This window comes from Hypomesus transpacificus, chromosome 4 (assembly GCF_021917145.1).
Source record: "Hypomesus transpacificus isolate Combined female chromosome 4, fHypTra1, whole genome shotgun sequence".
Classification (NCBI taxonomy): domain Eukaryota; kingdom Metazoa; phylum Chordata; class Actinopteri; order Osmeriformes; family Osmeridae; genus Hypomesus; species Hypomesus transpacificus.
The window spans coordinates 5,716,462-5,734,592 of record NC_061063.1 but is presented as its reverse complement, the minus strand read 5'-3'; the positions used below and the strand labels follow the sequence as shown (position 1 = coordinate 5,734,592).

At 42.3% G+C, this 18,131-nt stretch overlaps 3 protein-coding genes across 4 annotated transcripts; 1 reads left to right on the top strand and 2 right to left on the bottom strand.

The window, feature by feature from the left end:
* Positions 1-5,162: 5,162 nt before the first annotated feature.
* LOC124467326 (ladderlectin-like) lies at positions 5,163-6,360 on the bottom strand. Its single transcript, XM_047019584.1, has 5 exons — positions 6,306-6,360; positions 5,870-5,994; positions 5,621-5,749; positions 5,417-5,528; positions 5,163-5,349 (listed from the first exon to the last, which is right to left on the bottom strand). The coding sequence occupies exons 1-5, from the start codon at positions 6,358-6,360 to the stop codon at positions 5,282-5,284; spliced, it is 489 nt and encodes a 162-aa protein (XP_046875540.1). The 3' UTR covers positions 5,163-5,281.
* A 1,724-nt stretch (positions 6,361-8,084) lies between these two features.
* Positions 8,085-9,870, bottom strand: LOC124467157 (ladderlectin-like). 2 transcript variants are annotated; one of them, XM_047019318.1, is made up of 7 exons: positions 9,768-9,870; positions 9,585-9,660; positions 9,419-9,466; positions 9,038-9,240; positions 8,697-8,852; positions 8,504-8,615; positions 8,085-8,419 (listed from the first exon to the last, which is right to left on the bottom strand). In XM_047019318.1, exons 2-7 carry the CDS (start codon positions 9,643-9,645, stop codon positions 8,358-8,360), a joined length of 642 nt encoding a protein of 213 aa, XP_046875274.1. In that variant the 5' UTR covers positions 9,646-9,660; positions 9,768-9,870; the 3' UTR covers positions 8,085-8,357. The 2 variants fall into 2 exon arrangements, with proteins under 2 accessions (XP_046875274.1, XP_046875275.1); XM_047019319.1 differs by having other exon boundaries at positions 8,718-8,852; positions 9,768-9,869.
* A 5,520-nt stretch (positions 9,871-15,390) lies between these two features.
* LOC124467463 (ladderlectin-like) lies at positions 15,391-17,240 on the top strand. Its single transcript, XM_047019749.1, has 7 exons — positions 15,391-15,493; positions 15,603-15,678; positions 15,797-15,844; positions 16,023-16,225; positions 16,456-16,590; positions 16,694-16,805; positions 16,890-17,240. The coding sequence occupies exons 2-7, from the start codon at positions 15,618-15,620 to the stop codon at positions 16,949-16,951; spliced, it is 621 nt and encodes a 206-aa protein (XP_046875705.1). The 5' UTR covers positions 15,391-15,493; positions 15,603-15,617; the 3' UTR covers positions 16,952-17,240.
* Positions 17,241-18,131: the final 891 nt, after the last annotated feature.

Sequence of the window (18,131 nt, the reverse complement as noted above, 5' to 3'; positions counted from 1 at the left end):
CATTCATGTTGAGATACAGCATGATAGAAGCTGTTTGCTAACCAATTAAACACACTCCAAGGACAGGATGGAGACCTGTACATAGCATAACACACAAACACATTCAAACACACTGCTCAAACATAAACTCATGCGCACAACTCTGCTTACAAACACACAAACACACACACACAGACTCACACATGCACACACAGTTTGACGTGTGTCCCCTGCCGGAGGGCGGTGTGTTCTCTCCTCCTTTATCTGCATGTAAAACTGCAGTGTGTTATCATCCCTCCCTCCTCCTCCCTCCCTGTCCTCCCTCCCTGTCCTCCCTTTCAGGAGGCGTCTGTGTGGTCCTTCTGTTCACACCAGGCTGGGAGGACCAGGCCAGGGGAGAGAGGTACGGAGAGAGGAAGAGGGAGAATGCAGAGAGAGAAGCACATAGGAGGAGAGCGCAGGCACAGAGAGAGGAGAGAAAGTGCATGAAGGAATGAAAGACAGGTGCGAGAGAGAGATAGAGAGAGAGAGAGAAAGAGAGAGAGAAGGAGGGAGAGAGAGAGAGAGAGAGAGAGTAAGGGGGGGAGGGAGAGAGAGAGAGAGAGAGAGAGAGAGAGAGAGAGAGAGAGAGAGAGAGAGAGAGAGGAGAGAGAGAGAGAGAGAGAGGGTTGTGTTGGCAAGGCAGAGAATTGACATTCAAGCCTGTTACCATCCGTCGCCATTGGAATAGTGATCAGCAGCTCAACATTCCACTCACATAGCCTCCACCATCAATGAGGGAGGGAGAGAGGGAGGAGAAGGAGGGGAGAAGAGGGAGAGAAAACTACGTACGGGGAGAAACAAGGTGAATAACAAGGTGGGTGGAGTGGAAGAGGATGGAGAAGGAGGGAGAAAGGGAGGGAGAGAGAGACAGAGAGGGAGGAGGGAATGCAACGAAGGGCAGTGATGTAGAGGTGGGGAAGGGGGGATGCAGGTCTGAGTATGACGAAGAAAGATTTATGGTTGCACACATGAGCGCACTCACACACTCACGTGGGGGTGCACACACACACACACACACATGCGGACGCATACAAGTGTGTGCTCACATACAGGTCCAAGCGTTTGTGAGCACACATGCATGGACCGTGGGAAAGGCAGCAGGTTATACGAACAGGCTAGTTTGCATGGACACACACAGACACACACACTCACTGTTTTCCTCTCTCTCACACCCACTTTCCCCACATAAAAACACGTTCTCTGCTCTAGTCAAGCAGCTAAAAGGAGAGTCCAAATTATTTGATTATTTGCATAATCCTGGGTCTCCTAAATTGAGAAACATGATCTGGGTAGGAAACTGAGTAGGTGAGAGAACTGTGCTAAAACCCTAAGGAGAGGATCAGTCTTCCTCATGTTCTGAAATGCTAACGTGAGCAGCGGTGTCCAAGCTAAGTGATAGTGATGAACGACCAGGCAGAGGGATGATTCCGCCAGATGAACTCCTGATGGAGGCCGAGACAGCCAGCTCGACACTAACACAGTACGAGGTGTTGACACGGGGCCAGGAAGGTAGGGCGACATGCTGCACGGCGCCACACCACCACGTCACATGTCACACACACCCGGGCACATGCTCTGTCTCGTCTCCCTTTGCCCTTTCTCCCTGCCTCTGCCATCTCTTGCGCCTTCTTTCATTCTGTCTCCCTTTCCCTTTCTTCTAGTCAAACTGTCTCCCTCCATGACTTTCCCCCTCTCTCTTTCTCCATTTCTCCTCTGGAATCGAAAGAGTATGCCAGACTTGAGACGGTCTGGCTCCAAATTCCACCTGTCAAAGAACTACTATTACTGGATGTGGATGTTGGTATGGGGGGCAACCCTTCTAAGAAAGAGAGAGAGAGAGTCTGTATCTATTAAAATAAATGACAGAGAACCACAGACATCCGCATTAAAGCTCCAAGGTAAGATCAGACCCGCAATCCATTTCTGTCTCACAAGCCTGGCTCCAGGGGTCAGGGGTCAGGTCTGACTGGCACTGACCACACCATTAGGCCCTGGCTGCAGTTCACACTCAGCTGCCAACAGCCGCTACCATCCTTCTGTCTATGCCTCCATCCCTGCATCTTTCCATCTCTCTCTCTTCCTCTCTCTCCATTCCTCCCAGCTCCTTCCTCCTTTCTCTTTTCCATCAGACATCTCTCCATCCTGTCCTCTGCTGCGGTCAGAGTAAAGGATGAAAGGGATGAGCAGTGGAGGGAAAGAGGGAGGGAGGGAAGGAGGGCTTTCTTACAGTATTTTGAAGCCCCCTCTCTCAGTGTCTCTTGAGCTCTGGTAGCTAAACTGGGGTGATTCACACAGCCTTCATCACGTTCCTAACTATCACTCCACCAGGGGGGAAAACGCCTCTTTGTTGACCGTTAACATAGTGTGTAAAACCATATAGATTTACAGACAAATTATGTCAAGGCAAGTACTTAAGCGATTGGCCTGAGTTTATTGTCTTGCCAATAAAAGCCATTGAATCGTGGGAGGGAGACAGATTACAGCAGACTCTGTCTGTAAGAGAAGAGGCACGTTCAATAAAGTAGAAAGGGAGAATTCCCCCCTTTCACATTTCTCGAAATACAAAAGATCTTTTGAGAGCCTTGTACATCAAACAGAGTTTGACAAACGCGTGTTTGATACTGTTTCCAAGCCTCTGTCTAAGGTAAGTGGTTCGGAAGGGGCTGCTGTGGCCTTCATTCATCATCCCACGGATCCATTACATTCATTTAGGCCTTCCCTCCTCTTCCCTTGCTCCCTCTATTTGCCTTTCCTCATTCGCTGCCCTCCCCCCTACTCCCTGATCCCCCGCTGTGCTGCCCCTCCTTCTTTCAGAGTCTGGTTCTGCATCTGACTTCATTACTGTAATTAGGAAGCTATGCTTGATGACCTTAGATAGGTCGAGGAGGGAGATACAGTGAGGGAAGGGGGGGGGGGGCAGAGAAAGAGAAAGAGAGAGAGAGAGTGAGAGAGAGAGAGAGAGACAGAGAGAGAGAGAGAGAGAGAAAGAGAGAGAGAAAGAGAGAGAGAGACAGAGAGAGAGAGAGAGAGAGAGAGAGAGAGAGAGAGAGAGAGAGAGAGAGAGAGAGAGAGAGAGAGAGAGAGAGAGAGAGAGAGAGAGAGAGAGAGAGAGAGAGAGAGAAAGAGAGAGAGAAAGGGAGCAGAGAGCAGACTCCTTGTTGAGTGGTCCATATGGCTATAGGCTGGTGTATGGATGGGTGCATATGCAGGAGCACAGGCATGCTGCCAATGGTAGTAAGACAGACGGAGTCTCTCTGATTCTCACTCTCACACACACAAACACACACACACGTACACACAAACACACACACTGTCTTAGACCAGCATCTCTAAGACAGTTCTGACACACAAATAAACACAAGAACCCAGCTGTGTGTGTTAAGCTGTCCTACTGGCTGATGCCAGTGCAATCAGAGAGCGCCTTTCATGAAAGTTAATGAATCGTATCTCAGTGTCATTACTACAGTAGCGCCCACACTCCCATGCCAGTAAATCAGCAGCATGGAGGGCGGGTGTGCTGTGTTTCTGCTGGGGTAGCTGTGTTGGACTCCCTGTGTGTATGGGGACCATAAAGAGGACCCCTCAACCTACTGAACCAACCAGTCATGAATGACATTGGAATGAAAGACAGTCTTGGGCATGTCACAACACTGGCCCTAACTGTAAGCCCAGGCTACTGTACAGAGAGGCTGTTTCCACAACGGGAGCGTTCATGTTTCTGTTGATGCTTGGTCCATCCGTTGAGGTGTCATCTATATGACAAGACCAATGTGTCAGTGATGTCCCCTTAAACACTTGCAGTGTTGCCCATTCACTGGTGGTTATTTTGCTGCGTATGTGGTCAGAGTTTGATGTGTGAGAATGTTCAGTCTAACTCAAAATATACTAGCAGCCAATCAGATGCCAGAAAACTGGCATACAAGATACTGTCTTTACTGCTGATGGATATCTATCACAGCACAGCTTGTAAAACTAAATATCACAGCTGTTCTTAATGACGTGTAATGCATTTAAGGATCATTTATTTGTGAATAATGCTTCAAGATTATTTAAATGAGTAGATTCTAGAATAGTATAAGCATTTAAATAACAATATATCCTCTGTACTAGGTTGAAGTCACTCATTTAAACCCAGTACATCATGACAGCCTGACAATCTGGCACGCATGCAGCTCAGCTCATCCTCCCTCTCCCATTGAATGGCCGGTGATGGATGAAGCTGGTAGGCTGACAGCCTGGAGCTCACAGCACATTAGCCAGCCCCTCGGGGGGTACTTGGGTGTGAAACAGTCAGTGTGAATTGCTCTCTTTCCGTGGCTCCCACTGTGCTCCTCTGCGTTCGTCCTCCGTCTCTCATTCACACATCAGATTCTGGGCCCGAGTGTGATATTTCTAAGGCTAAAACAGATGGCAAGTTCACAGTTGGCAAAGGACGCTTACACACAATCCGCAGACAAAAAACAGCATCTCAAAATGAATAACACTTGACACCCTGCACCAATTGGTAAATGCCTAAACTTGACCTTGATACAATGTGGGAACTGTGGATGTGTGGTTTAACCAAGGAGTTCGAGGTGTTCGTTCAGCTGTAATGAGTCAATAGGTAAATCCAAGTCCTACGACTCAACAACAAGGATAGGGCTCAAACCCTATTTTTTTTTACAATAAAATACTTCCTTGGGAAAATTGAGTTGATGGGAGGGTATTGTAACAAGTAATGCAACTTGCAACCAGGCCATGCCAAGTGACCCGGAAGGTGTTTGAGGGGCAGAATGTGAATAAAGCAAAAGAACTCCAAGGAAACCACTTTTTTTTTTATCCTGTAAAAGCTTTGGCAGCAAGTCTCACCAGTATACCGGGCCAGGTTAGATCTTTTCTGGCTGATTAAAAGAAAGTAAGGCAAACATTGGCAGTCAAACAGCATAGGCTGTATCTAGGCAACACATCTACGTGGTGAAAGGCAGACAACTCACACAGCTAGGTCCTAAACGGAGTTGTGCCTGCCTGTCATGTTACCAAACCATCCACGTCAATACTCCAGTGAACCATGCAAGATCCAATGTCTCCCTCTAGTGTGAAAACAGCACTACAAGGCAATAAAAACTTGTTTCAGCAATTTATTCAATTAACCCACATGGCATTTATTCTGAAAGACATTACACACAGGACGAGTCACAGTACACAAGGTAAGGAGGCTTCTCATCTTTTGTCGTCTCAATTTGAAAGAACAATTGCACAATGTGTTATCAAGTGTCAAGAGTTAGAGTTTGAAGGAACAGATGAAGCCGAGTCTCAGGTGACATGGAGCATCGTTCCATTTGTGATCATCTGAAGAACAATGGCAACAATCAGACAAGCACAGGGACTGAAATAGATCCAAGTCAATATACCTTACCTCCCCAGTTAATCGCTATACATGGTTCCCTTCCGCCAGCATTGTTGGGCTCCCCAGCAGCCCAGGCAGAGTAGTGAAACAAGGACCCATCGCTCCAGAACCACACCCGGTTCTGAGAGAGAATACAATTTCATGTCAAGAAAACAGGCATCAGTACGCTACGCATCCCACAGCCTATGGCACATCCATGAATCCAATGCTCACCTGAAAAGCATCGGTACCTCCAATCCATGTCACAGGGTGGCTATTGCTGCTGACCAATTGCTGGAGGAACGTGTACTCGTCTAAGCTGTGCACAGAGGCTAGGTTAGCTCCCAAACCCAAACAATGCTGCTGTAGTGCTAAGAAAAAAGAAAATATTGGAGCCTTGACAGGAAAATCAAGTGACCAGACCCAGTAATCTGGTATTTGATGCAAGAGCGCACAAATGTTTACTTGGTAGCCTATAGTTACCTCGGCACCAACCCAATTCTTTGGAGCAGACACATGCAGGTAACAGCGTTGGCCATTTTCGGTCCACTCTGAGGGACAATGCTTTAATATTGTCTCATTCCGTTTGTTTCGGTCGTCCTTTTCTCCTGAAAGAAATTATAGGTCAACGGGAGGTCTCCGAATAAGGAGATTGAGCACCGGACAGCAGTTATGTCAAATGGAAGTACTATTCATTTAGTAGGTTAGCCTACTTGTCAGGTGTGCATTTTTTTAATTTATTTTTTATTAACATTGTCAAAAGACATACATCTTTACAACCATGTGTGGAAAATGGCTTTGTGCGGTTTAATGGATGTTTTTCATTGTGCCAAAATCATTAGGCCTACATAAAAGGATGCCATTGTAGCTGTCAGTAGGCCACTAGTTTGTTTTAAACATAACTTAATTGGCCTCTCACCTCTTGCACCACTCTGGACAAACACAGCACAGAGAAAGAGAAGAATGGTCCACATGATCGTTGAAGGGAATTTTTGCCTATCCTGAAATGACAGATTGGTTTTAAGGTCATTGCATTTCGTACTAGACGTCATCATTTCTCGGAACTCAGACAATCCAACCAAAGTCAAATCAACAAGCGATCCAGCTAAAAATGAGAAAGACGTTACCTGTTGAAAGATTGCTGTGTGTTTACAAAGTTATCTTTCAGCAAAGAGAGATACAGGAAACATGCGGAAGAGAAACAATCGGACGACTTTTGAAGTCAACTAACTTCATGAGCAACAGCTGGTAGCAGTTGATGGTAATTGCTAAATTACAAGTTGGCCTGACACCCATCAGACATAGAACCAGATGGGGGCGCTACATTCCAAAAAATGCCTGTATCCCGGTGTCGAGCCCATAGAATGTCTATAATGATGCTGTGATTTACAGAACAGAAAATCATGGGGTGGGGGTGGGGGGTGCATTTCAGGGCAGGTCTTGTTTTCCATTTGATGTAAATGCAATGCACCCCCTGTAATTTCTGTTCTGTATCTGCATCCAAATGATTCAAACCGTATATTGAGGGGTCTAGTATGAGTAACCACGGCAAGATTCCAAAATGTGACACTTTCCTAGTCAAAATCAGCAGTTACAGTTGACCATCTCTTGATTACCAAGCCGCCCTCCTCCTGCCTGGTGCAATGTGTGAGATTCATTCCAAACACGCATGCACACACCACACCTTTTTTCTCTTTCTGATTACCAAGGAGGTATCTCCAAAAACAATACCAGGATCAGATTCCAAGGGCTCATTTTACAGCCATGAATTGGATAGCTTACAAGAGATGAGAAGGTACCCTGTGGATGATTCAGCCAAATTCCAGGAGTTCGATTTTGCGTTTCAAACTGTCTGCCATTAGCAGTAAAAAACACTTTTCTAAAGTAATGTACAGTAGCTCCATTAGTGCACTACTTGTCCTGCCCGAATTGGCGGCAATAGACCCCATTTCTTCTTAGACCTTGTAAAACACCTGCAATCTTCAACAGGTACTTAAACTGCGATGGTTTGACACTTGTTGCAGGAGTTCTGATTATTAATTAAAATCCAGGGTTGTCAGTAGATTTGTTTATTTATTCAACACATAGGACCAGTCCTATGTTCAGAGATGTATTCTCTGAAATAGAAAGAAGATGGCAAGGTCAACTGAGGTGGTGGAGGGAGTGTAAAACTGTGCTACCAGCCTTGTTACACATTTTTACACTGGGTTTGAAACTGGGTTTGAAACAGAGTGACCTTGTTCACCAGTATGGACTCCACCAATCCACAGTCAGTCGTATTACATCTGTATTCAATTCCAGAAATCTGTGAGTTTCACCGATAACTCACTCACTATCACTGATGGCATTACTGGCACTGTTCCCCATCTATAGTTCCTGTAATATGTGTGTTAGCCCCACCAACATCTTAATCACTGACTGCAACACGGGCACTGTGCACTAGTCTCTAATAATTAAGAAAATACAAATATCCCATGAAAAAACAAGGCCCAACCAGAAAACAAACATGTATGTGATCAAATGCATTCAGATGTGTGACCATAGACGGTCTCAATAACTGAACTACCAAATATGTGTTTGGTTCTGTAAAGGAGTTTCTTTGTGGGCTATTATAAATATGGACGTGAGCGAGCAGGTGGAAGTTATCAGTGTGGTGGTAGCGCTCTGAACACAAAATAAGCTCTGACTGAATCATCTGTTGGTTTCAACACTTTATTGAATGAGAAACACTTTAAACAATGCTAAATAAAAGAATCACCAACCAGTCAACATTTTAAGAAAAGGTCCACAGAAAAAACGGGTTGGTTTTTGCTCAGTTGTATTCTAATGAGTACAATGAATTAACCAACTATAGTATCCACTCTATGGTTATAACAAACATGATTTAGAATTGATTAATAATTAAGGATGATTAAAGGAAAGATATATTCAGGGTCCATATAGTGCTGCAGCTTGAAAGGTTGGTCTACCTTCATTTGGAGCAGATAAAGCCAAGGCTTGCATGGCAATATAGATCATTCCAAGCCCCTTTACCTGAGAAAAAATATAACCAGTAATCATTGTGTATGTGTTTGTCTTTGGGAGAAATTGTGTGATTTGTGTGACAACGTTATTTACCGTCAAAGTTGATATTGATACATGGCTCCCGTCGACCGTGATTGTTGGGCTCCCTTTTGGCCCAGTATTGGAAGTCAAACCTTGATCCATCGCTCCACAACCACACTCGGTTCTTTAGGAGATACACAGACATTTGAATGTCAAGAACAAGCTGTTGGAATCAAACATGAATATTGTGATGCCTGTGACCCACCTTACATCCTATCCTTCTTACCCTAACATTATCTGTCCCCCCAATCCAAGTCCAGGGGTAGCTACCAGTCCTGCTTTTGACCAATCTCCGGAGGAAGTTTTGTTGCCCCAAGCTGTGCACGGAGGCAAGATTCCCTTTCAACCGCAAACAGTACCGCTACAGGAGAAAGACAATGTTCTTAGCACTTTTATAAGTTTTCTATTAAAACATTCTACCAGCATGAACTGGGCTACAGGAAAACACGAAAATCTAATAATATTTATTATTATCTGAGATTATTCAGAATGTAATATTGTTCATTGTTGTTGTTGTTTTTGTAATTGTTCTAGCAGCCTAGTTACCTCTGCATCAACCCATTGTTTTCGTTGGGACACATACAGGTAAATGCGTTTCCCATATCTGGCCCATCCTGAGGGCCGCTTTCGAGCACATCTCTGCGCCTCCGCCATTTCCTCTTCTTCCCCGAGCTCTTCCAACTCGTCACTCTTCAGCTCCTCTTCTGTGTCGAGGAGAGACGGTGGGTTTCCATCCTCATCCATTTGTCCTAGAAAGGTAGTGTTACACAGCACAGTTATTCATGGAGGTCTGTTCGTACAAGGAGATTGAGAGCTGCACAAGGGCAGAGACACATGCCAAGTGGCCTAAACTGTAACCTTGGCTGTTACACCCATGAAGGACACATAGTAGGGATGTATAGATGAATACCAGGTTCATCATCTTACCCAGAGGAAGGTCCTGCTGCTGCACTTCAGCAGACTCCATGGTGGTCTCTGTTGAGGGGACAGGTGTGTCATGAGCAGAGACATCAGGTTAAAACTAGGGTTGTTGCTCCTGTGCAAATTCAGAATGTGTTTTGATGTGTGTATGTGTGTTTGGAGTGTATCTCACCTACTGCACCACTCAAGACGAAGGCAGCACATAGAAGAAAAGGAATGATCAATATCGCCATGGTGATGATGGAATCCTGTAAAGAGACAGACAGCACAGAAGATTCATTCTAGGGTCATTGCTATCAGAATTCAATCCAACCAAATTCAACATGTTGATCCAGTTGAGTGGAAACCTCAGTACCTGTTGAAGTGGGAATTGGATGTGTCAACAAGCTTCTGTTCCAAAGCAGAGAGAGTTCCCAATATATACTTTGATGACAAGGAAATACATTGACAAGGAATTTTTGTGTGCAAATGGTAGATTAAAAAGTAGATTGCAGATTGCCTTGTGAAATCCAACACCCTGAACGTTGAAGAATGATTTCCTTGATTGACCTGCTGTCCCAGGTGTCTGTGTGTCTCAGTAGTGTCACTTCTTCCCTGTCTTTATCTCTGGGTTGATCAAGGGACAGTTTGACATGCAAAATAAAAATGCTCCTTGAATGTGGCTGAACGATCCACCGGGTATCTTCTCATCGTTCATCAGAATCACTTCCTCCTCTTTCTGGGGTTTGATCTAGGGTCCTTTTGCACCACACACACAACTGACTACCATTCTAATGATTGGTGATTAATAATGACCATTGCTTGATCTGCTGAATGCAATTGCACAGGTGTTTCAGTTAGTAGATAAGTTTAACCGGCTCACACAGAGAACTATTGATTTGGAAGAAAGTAATTTCAATAACAGACTTCATGATTTAAAAATGATTGATAACAAGTTTTCTATTATCTGTGCATTTCATACTGAAGCAGATAAACTTCAATTACGGACTAGATTTTGATCATGAACACATGCATGTTAATTAGTTACAAGGTTATTTTACAGGCTGCTCAAGGAATCATCGTAAAAAGTTCCAGAACCATTTAAATGTCAAATATCATATTTGTACAGGGTTCAATGTCCTCCTTTGTCAAAGAGACATGGATAAACACTCAATGGTTAGTTTCTATAAGCAAGAACTAGGACAAAGCATAAAAAACAGATTCATATAATAATACATTTTAATGGTGCATAGAAATGGGTACAGATTTGATTGAAAGCTATCCAATTCATGGCTGTAAAATGAGCCTGTGGAAACTGTTACTTGTATTGTCTTCCTTGATAATCAGAAAAACATAAAAAAGGTTTGGTGTGTGAACGTGTGTGTTTGGAATGCATATCACGTATTGCACCATGCAGAATAAAGTTAGCCTAGTAATCAAGAGATGGTTGAACAAAAAACCAACATTTTATTAAACTTTTAGTAATCAAATGACCTTTTAGTAATCAAATGACCTAAAATAATCAAGTTTTGCCATGTCCATTTAACATTCTTACTTTTGAGTGGTGGGTTTTCAGGGTTTTGAACCCAAAACCAATGAAGAGCCGAAACCAACCAAAGTTGTGTCGCCTATATTTACATTTATTCATTTAGCGAAAACAAGAAGCACACATTGTGAACAACCAAAAAATAAGTGCCAAAGGGAAGAACCATAAAAGCATGTAGTTAAGCAAGTTACAATTAAACAACATGAATCGCTAAGTGCAAGTGTACCTGTAGAAAAGCAAGCAACAGTAAAAATAAAATAAAATAGGATTAACTAAAATAGAATATTTCACAGCGAATACAACAGTTTAAATCAGTTACCAGTAACCAACAAGAGCAACACGTTTCTAAGCAAAAGTCATTGTGATCTTTGAGGAAACTTGCATTGGTTTCAGCAAACCATTCCTAAGTACCGTTGTACTCCCGGAACAAGTGGGTCTTGAGCCTTCTCTTGAAGGTGGAGAGACAGTCTGTGTCTCTGATGGAGGTGTGAGTTGATTCCACCACTGGGGGGCCAGGCAGGAGAAGAGCTTGTGTAGCTATATTGGGTACAGGGAACTACCTCCACACTGAGAACTTTCCCTTTGTTCACTCAGATACTAAACACATTCATGATCATCCCTAGGAAACTCATGATCAGAATATCTGCTGTTTCTGTTGATTGGAAACTCTTTGGCTACATATTGTTCCTGTTCATGTGTGATCATGACATGGCTATGTGAGAATTCCTCCTACAGCAACAATGTCAAACTAAAAGACTGCCACATGGCAGAGCTAAAGATTCAGGTTCAGGCAGGAGGACTCAGTAGTAGTGATTAATTGATTTAATCACTTTTTTACACACGATACTATACATGCTTTGGCATAATGTATGGAAGGCCTAGTGGGCAAGTATTAAGACGCCCCCGTGTGTTAGCACGCGTAATTAACGCCGACTTGGCATACAAAGTCGGCGTCTTTTGCGCCTTGTTTGACACGGCCCCGTCTCAACCACGCGTAAAAAACGCCGACTTCCATACAAATTCATTATTTGTCATTAAGTTGCATTCAGTTCATAAAAATGAACCTGTTCAATGAACGCGTTCTTTTGAACGCTGGAAACTGGTAAAGTAAGTATGAGAAATAACATTTAACGCTGAGTTCGCGAGTTCAGTAGCTAACCAGCGATTGAATAAATGATGCACGTGGCAGGAGTGTGGCAGTGTCCTCGTGGGTCACAGACTCACGGCCAAGCAGCAACTCAAGCAGATCCCCCGGGAAGCCTGGATAGACAACAGGGATAAGCAGAGAAGGAAGGGTGGGAGGGTGACGATAACATGCTAGCACAAGGACCAGAGGAACGGAAGAGACTTTATACAAAACTCTTAATTAAAAACGGGGAGTTCGGTCGCATTCCTCCGTGCTCTAACTGTTATTGGGTTAACTGCGCCATCTAGCGGTGGCTTGTGTATTCAACGCTTTTGAACCGGAACCACACGTGTAATGCAGTGACACAAATTATACAGCAGTTCAGTAAACTCCATACTGTAATTCATACTACGACTCTGTGTGCTTTATTGTAGTTGCAAATATTAACTGGGCTGATGCATACGAGTTGATTGGAGTAAAGGAGGAGTCTTGGTGCGTTCCTCCCGAACTTACGTTTACATTTCATTTAGCAGACGCTTTTATCCAAAGCGACTTCCAAGAGAGAGCTTTACAAAAGCGTATAGGTCACTGATCCTAACAACGAGATAGCCCCAACATGTGTGGAAAATTGGTTTGTGCGGTTGAATGAATGTTGTTTGTCATTGTGCCACAATCATTAGGCCTACATAAAAAGACGCTATTGTAGCTTTCAGTAGGCTACTAGTTTGTTTTTAACACAACTTACCTCACCTCTTGCACCACTGGACAAATACAGCACAGAGAAACAGAAAAATGGTCAACATGATCATTTAAGGATTTTTAGCCTATCCTGAAATGACCTTTGTTTTAAGGTCATTGAATTTCGTACTAGCCGTCATAATTTCTCGGAACTCAGACAATCCAACCAGACAATCCAACCAATAGGCATAAAGCAATTTCAAAAACAGTCCTCATGATTTAAATATGATAGACAACAAGTTTCCTATTATCTGTGCATTTCATACTGAAGCACTAAATATAAATTATGGACTATATTTTGATCATAAACACATACATGTTAATTAGTCGCAAGGTTATTTTACAGACTGCTCAAGGAATCATTAGAGGAGAGGTTCCAGAACCATTTAAATGTCAGATATCATATTTTACAAGCTTCGATGTCCTCCTTTGTCAGAGAAACAAGGATAAACATTCAATTGTTGGTTTCTACATGCAATAAATAGGAAAAAGCATAAGAATCCAAGCCACAGAAAAAGCACAGAAAAAACAAGGCACAGGTGAAAACAATATGTCCTAATGAGAACAGATTAACAGAACCAAAACCAAGAGAACACATTGAGGGCCTCTGGTGGCCAACAAAGGGTCACAACCTTGACAGTTAATGGTATGTAGAAATGGGTACAGATTTCGGAGAGAGCTATCCAATTCATGGCTGTAAAATGAGCCTGTGGAAACGGTTCCTTGTATTGTTTTTGGAGATACTTCCTTGATAGCCAGAAAAATATAAAAAAGGTGTGGTGTGTGAATGTGTGTGTTTGGAATGCATATCACATATTGCACCATGCAGGATGAAGGCAGCCTAGTAATCAAGAGATGGTTGAACTAAAAACCTGAAGTTTTATTAAACCTTTACTTATCAAATGATCCCTTTAAAATAATAAAGCCATATCCATTTAAAATAATTACTTTTGAGTGGGTTTTCAGGCTTTTAAACCCAAAACCAATGTGGAGACGAAACCAAGAAACATTGTGTCACCCAGGAGCGTTGTTATACTTGGTGTGTGAATGGTGGTATGTTGTACTCATCGATTGGAGATATCCTTTTCATCGTAAACACAAATGGGAATTTGTTTTATTTTGAATCATCTGAAGAGGACTGCTTGAACCATTTTAATGTCAGAACATTTATACATGGCTCCATGTCCAACCAATTCACTTCATGGCTTTAAATGGTGACTGAACATTGTCAAGACACTTCTTTGATTACCTGATTAAAAGTCTAATAAAAACCTGAATATTTAGTTCTGCCATGTGGCAGTCTTTTAGTTTGTCATTGTTGCTGTAGGAGGAATTCTAACAATATGTAGTCATAGGGTTTCCAATCAACAGAACCAGCAGAGATTCTGATCATGAGTTTCCTAGGGACGATCATTAATGTGTATGATTCAGTCAGTTTGGAGGTAGTTCCCTGTACCCAAGATAGGCAACACAACTTTTGTTGGTTTTGGCTCTCCATTGGTTTTGGGTTCAAAACCCTGAAAACCCACTCAAAAATAGTTATTTTAAATGGACATGGCAAAACTTGTTTATTTTAAAGGAATCATCTAATAACTAAAGGTTTAATAAACTGTAGGTTTTTAGTTCGACCATCTCTTGATTACTATGCTGCCTTCGTCCTGCATGGTGCAATATGTGATATGCATTCCAAACACACACGTTCACACACCACACCTTTTTTTATATTTTTCTGGCTATCATGGAAGTATCTCCAAAAACATTACAAGGAACAGTTTCCACAGGCTCATTTTACAGCCATGAATTGGATAGCTCTCAACCCTGAAAAAACACTCAAAAGTAATTATTTTAAATGGACATGGCTCTCAATGAAATATGTACCCATTTCAACTTACCATTAAAATGTATTATTATATAAATCTGTTTTTTGGGGGGCTTTGTCCTAGTTCTTGCATTTAGAAACTAACCATTGAGTGTGTATCCATGTCTCTCTGACAAAGGAGAACATCAAACCTTGTAAAAATATGATAACTGACATTTAAATGGTTATGGAACCTCTCCGCAAATGATTCCTTGAGCAGCCTATAAAATAACCTTGCAACTAATTAACATACATGTGTTCATGATCAAAATCTAGTCCATAATTGATATTTATATGCTTTGGTATGAAATGCACGGATAATAGAAAGCTTGTAATCTATCATATTTAAATCATTCTGTTGGTCTGTTATTGAAGTTACTTTCTTCCTAATCAATAGTTCTCTGTGTAAGCCAGTTGAATTTATTAAATTATCTCCTAACTAAATCACCTGTGGCTTTGTATTCAGCAGACAAAGCAATGCTCTTTATTGATCACCAATCATTACAATGGTAGTCAGTTGTGTGTGTGGTGCAAAAAGACCTTAGCATTTTTTTTTGCATGTCAAACTGTCACTTGATCAACCCCAAGATAAAGTGACAGGGAAGTGACACGACTGAGACACAGACACCTGGGACAGCAGGTCAATCAAGGAAATCATTCTTCAACGTTCCGGGTGTTGGATTTCACAAAGCAATCTGCAATCTACTTTTTAATCTACCATTTGCACACAAAAATTCCTTGTCAATGTATTTCCTTGTCATCAAAGTATATATTGGGAACTCTCTCTGTATTGGAACAGAAGCTTGTTGACACATTCAATTCCCACTTCAACAGGTACTGAGGCTGCCACTCTCAACTGGATCAACATGTTGAATTTGGTTGGATTGAATTCTGATAGCAATGACCCTAGAATGAATCTTCTGTGCTGTCTGTCTCTTTACAGGATTCCATCATCACCATGGCGATATTGACCATTCCTTTTCTTCTATGTGCTGCCTTCGTCTTGAGTGGTGCAGTAGGTGAGATACACTCCAAACACACATACACACATCAAAACACATTCTGAATTTGCACAGGAGCAAAAACTCTAGTTTTAACCTGATGTCTCTGCTCATGACACACCTGTCCCCTCAACAGAGACCACCATGGAGTCTGCTGAAGTGCAGCAGCAGGACCTTCCTCTGGGTAAGATGATGAACCTGGTATTCATCTATACATCCCTACTATGTGTCCTTCATGGGTGTAACAGCAAAGGTTACAGTTTAGGCCAAGTGAGATGTGTCTCTGCCCTTGTGCAGCTCTCAATCTCCTTGTACGAACAGACTTCAATGAATAACTGTGCTGTGTAACACTACCTTTCTAGGACAAATGGATGAGGATGGAAACCCACCGTCTCTCCTCGACACAGAAGAGGAGCTGAAGAGTGACGAGTTGGAAGAGCTCGGGGAAGAAGAGGAAATGGCGGAGGCGCAGAGATGTGCTCGAAAGCGGCCCTCAGGATGGGCCAGATATGGGAAACGCATTTACCTGTATGTGTCCCAACGAAGACAATGGGTTGATGCAGAGGTAACTAGGCTGCTAGAACAATTACAAAAAAACAACAATTAACAATATGACATTCTGAATAATTATTTATTTTATTTATTGATTTGAATAATCCCAGATAATCATATAACATTAATATGATTATTAATCAATATTAGATTTTCCTGTTTTCTTGTAGCACAGTTCAGTTGGGTAAAATGTTTTAATAGAAAACGTATGAAAGTTATAAGAACATTGTCTTTCTCTTGTAGCTGTACTGTTTGCAGTTGAAAGGGAATCTTGCCTCCGTGCACAGCTTGAGGGAACAACAATTCCTCCAGAGATTGGTCAAAAGCAGGACTGGTAGCTACCCCTTGACTTGGATTGGGGGGACTGATGCTGTTAGGGTAAGAAAGATAGAATGTAAGGATGGGTCACAGGCATCACAATATTCATGTTTGATTCCAACAGCCTGTTCTTGACATTCAAATGTCTGTTAATCTCCTAAAGAACCGAGTGTGGTTGTGGAGCGATGGGTCAAGGTTTGACTTCCAATACTGGGCCAAAAGGGAGCCCAACAATCACGGTCGACGGGAGCCATGTATCCACATCAACTATGGCGGTAAATAACGTTGTCACACAAATCACACAATTTCTCCCAAAGACAAACACATACACAATGATTACTGGTTATATTTCTTTTCAGGTTCAAGGAAATGGAATGATCTATATTGCCATGCAACCCTTGGCTTTATCTGCGCCAGATGAAGTCAGAACAGCTTGTAAAGCTGCAGCATTATATGGAGCCTGAATATATCTTTTTTTAATCATCCTTAATTATTAATCAATTCTAAATCATGTTTGTTATAACCATAGAATGGATACTATAGTTGTGTAATTCATTGTACTCATTAGAATATAAATGAGCAAAAACCAACCTGTTTTTTCTGTGGACCTTTTCTTAAAATGTTGATTGATTAGAAGATTGACTGGTTGGTGATTATTTTATTTAGCATTGTTTAAAAGTGTTTCTCATTCAATAAAGTGTTGAAACCAACAGATGATTCAGTCAGAGCTTATTTTGTGTTCAGAGCGCTACCACCACACTGATAACTTCCACCTGCTCGCTCACGTCCATATTTATAATAGCCCACAAGGAAACTCCTTTACAGAACCAAACACATATTTGGTAGTTCAATTATTGAGACTGTCTATCGTCATATATCTGAATGCATTTGATCACATACATGTTTGTCTTCTGGTTGGGCCTTGTGTTTTTATGGTAGATTTGTATTTTCTGTAACTATTAGAGAAGAGTGCACAGTGCCTGTGATGCAGTCAGTGATTAAGATGTTGGTGGGGCACACACACATATTACAGGAACTATAGATGGGGAACAGACAGTGCCCGTAATGCCGTCAGTGAGCAGGATGTCGGTTAAACACAGATTTCTGGAAATATAAACATAGTACGGCCTAAATAGAAACCCCAGACAACTGACACTAGGACACCATACAGAAAGTTTATCCATGTTGCTATAATCTAACTGATTGTGGATTGGTGGACTCCATACCGGTGAAAAAGGTCACTCTTTTTCAAACCCAAAGTAAAAAATGTGTGTTACCACTTGATAGGAGACCTTTAGGTAAGTCAATGATACCTGGTAAATACAAAAGGTTACACACTCAGAGCGTAACATGTACTGTTATCTTTCTTTTCACAGAGATATACTGCTTTAAACCTGACAGTAGTGATCACACGTAGCCTACGGGTTTTACTTGGAGGATGGGACTCATACCTAATCCTCTTCTTGCCCTGTCCAGCAAAAAGCCCTCCTGTCACACCTTGCGAAACTGGCAGTGTTGTGCACGTTCATACCTCTCATGAACTCGTTCAGAGTTCATTTCATAGTTCTAAGTTGTGTGTTTACTGTGTGTAAAAATCCCTC

Excerpts from the sequence above, each read along its gene's own strand:
- LOC124467463 (XM_047019749.1), top strand. The coding sequence starts at position 15,618 with ATGGCGATATTGACCATTCCTTTTCTTCTATGTGCTGCCTTCGTCTTG. Across the intron at positions 15,679-15,796 it reads CGTCTTGAGTGGTGCAGTAG|AGACCACCATGGAGTCTGCT; the intron begins GTGAGATACACT and ends TCCCCTCAACAG. Across the intron at positions 16,806-16,889 it reads TATCCACATCAACTATGGCG|GTTCAAGGAAATGGAATGAT; the intron begins GTAAATAACGTT and ends ATTTCTTTTCAG.
- LOC124467157 (XM_047019318.1), bottom strand. The coding sequence starts at position 9,645 with ATGGCGATATTGATCATTCCTTTTCTTCTATGTGCTGCCTTCGTCTTG. Across the intron at positions 9,241-9,418 it reads GCAGCAGGACCTTCCTCTGG|GACAAATGGATGAGGATGGA; the intron begins GTAAGATGATGA and ends CTACCTTTCTAG. Across the intron at positions 8,616-8,696 it reads TAAGAAGGATAGGATGTAAG|AACCGAGTGTGGTTGTGGAG; the intron begins GTGGGTCACAGG and ends TATCTCCTAAAG.
- LOC124467326 (XM_047019584.1), bottom strand. The coding sequence starts at position 6,360 with ATGTGGACCATTCTTCTCTTTCTCTGTGCTGTGTTTGTCCAGAGTGGT. Across the intron at positions 5,995-6,305 it reads TGTCCAGAGTGGTGCAAGAG|GAGAAAAGGACGACCGAAAC; the intron begins GTGAGAGGCCAA and ends AATTTCTTTCAG. Across the intron at positions 5,750-5,869 it reads AGAATTGGGTTGGTGCCGAG|CAGCATTGTTTGGGTTTGGG; the intron begins GTAACTATAGGC and ends TTAGCACTACAG.